Below are 1,825 nucleotides of genomic sequence, written 5' to 3'. Positions count from 1 at the left end.
TCCCTCTGTCCCCCTATCGCCCCCCATGTCCCCTCATTCATCTGTCCCCTCCCATATCCCTCCGTGTCCCCACTGCCCACCCCTCTGTCCCCGTGTCGGTCCCCACCTTCATCACTGTGTCCCCACACCTGTCCCTGTGTCCATCTGTCCCCATGCCTGCATCCCCACATCCATCCCTGTCCCATGTCCATCCTGCTGTCCCTGTCTGTCCCACATCCATCCCCACATCTCATCCATATCCACTTCTGTGTCCCTATGTCTGTCCCATCTTCTCCCATCCGTCCTGCTTTCCCCCTGTGCCCCCCCATCCACCCCTGCATGCCCGTCTGTCCCCATCACCACCATACATCCATGTCCCCCATCTGTCTGTGTCTGTGACTCTGTCCCTATGTCTGTCCCTCCATCCATTCCCATACACCCTTATCCATCTCTGTCCCTATGTCTGTCCCCATACCCATCCCCTGTCCCTCATCCATCCCTGTGTCCCCCTTTCCCTTTGTTTGTCCCGGTGTCATCCCCTGTCCCCACCCCTCCCATGTTCCCCCATCCCTCTCCACGTCCCACTGTATGCCTATCCCACAAACCACCCATGTCCCTTCATCCGTCCCTCATCCCCACCGCTCCCCATGTCCGTCCCCACCCTGCCCCTGTCCCCGTGTCTGTCCCCACCCTGCCTGTGTCCCCCTGTCTGCCCGTCCCGCAGTTTTCGTATGCCCGGGGGTGCCACAGCGCGTGGGGCCAGCGCTGTCCACGCATGAGTCGCCGCACCAAGCGGGCGGCTGGTGCCGGGACCCGCTGCAGTCGGGGGACCGGCTGTACGTGCTGCCCTGGGTACCGTACCGCACCGACACGCTCACCGAGTACGCGTCCTGGGCCGATCTGGTGGGCGCCCGGCCCGCAGCCACGCACCGGCTCCCGCACCGCGCCGACGGCACCGGCTTCGTGGTCTACGATGGCGCCGTGTTCTACAACAAAGAGCGCACCCGCAGCATCGTCAAGTACGACCTGCGGACGCGCATCAAGAGCGGCGAGACCGTGGTGGGCGCCGCCAACTATCACGACACATCGCCCTATCGCTGGGGCGGCAAGACCGACATCGACCTGGCGGTGGATGAGGAAGGGCTCTGGGTCATCTATGCCACCGAGGGCAACGGCGGGCGGCTGGTGGTCAGCCAGCTGAACCCCTACACGCTGCGGCTCGAGGGCACCTGGGAGACCGGCTATGCCAAGCGGGCAGCCTCGGACGCCTTCATGGCCTGCGGGGTGCTCTACGTGGTGCGCAGCGTGTACCTGGACGATGACACCGAGCACCTGGGCAACGCGCTGGTCTACGCCTTTGACACACGGCGCGGGCGCGGCTCGGCGCTGGCGCTGCCCTTCCCCAACCCGTACCAGTTTGTGGCCTCGGTGGGCTACAACCCCCGTGACAACCAGCTCTACGTGTGGAACAACCACTTCCTGCTGCGCTACGGCCTCGACTTCGCCCCCCTGGATGGGGACGGTGAGAGTGGCTGGGGGGCCCGTGAGGCTGGGTGGGTTTGGGGGGTGCGGTCACGGGGCTGGGGGGAGATGTGGGGAGAGCCCTTGGTGCCGGATGGGAGCGCCAGGTGCCTGCGGGGAGCCGGGGGGGTCCCGGTTTACTTTGGGGGTGCAGCCTCGGATATCTAGGGAGAGCCCCAAGTGCTCAGGTTGATTTTAGGGGTCCTGGTGTGCCCCAGTCCCTTGGGAGGTCCAGCAGCCCCTGCCCCCCCACATCGGCTGAAGGGGATCCCTTGGGGGGGGTTCAGGGGGGTTCCTCAGGCCCTGAACTCCCCCCCCTTTTCTT

At 65.4% G+C, this 1,825-nt stretch overlaps 1 protein-coding gene across 1 annotated transcript in view; it reads left to right on the top strand.

The window, feature by feature from the left end:
* The window catches only part of LOC107198833 (adhesion G protein-coupled receptor L2), a 22,504-nt gene that overhangs the window by 9,095 nt on the left and 11,584 nt on the right, over nt 1–1,825 (top strand). Inside the window, exon 4 of the mRNA XM_033511547.1 lies at nt 704–1,501. Within this exon, the coding sequence (XP_033367438.1) occupies nt 704–1,501 (798 nt within the window). The remainder of the gene's footprint in view (nt 1–703; nt 1,502–1,825) is intronic.

The sequence above is a fragment of the Parus major genome, unplaced genomic scaffold (assembly GCF_001522545.3).
Source record: "Parus major isolate Abel unplaced genomic scaffold, Parus_major1.1 Scaffold341, whole genome shotgun sequence".
Taxonomy (NCBI): Eukaryota; Metazoa; Chordata; class Aves; order Passeriformes; family Paridae; genus Parus; species Parus major.
This window is presented reverse-complemented; position numbering and strand designations above follow the sequence as displayed.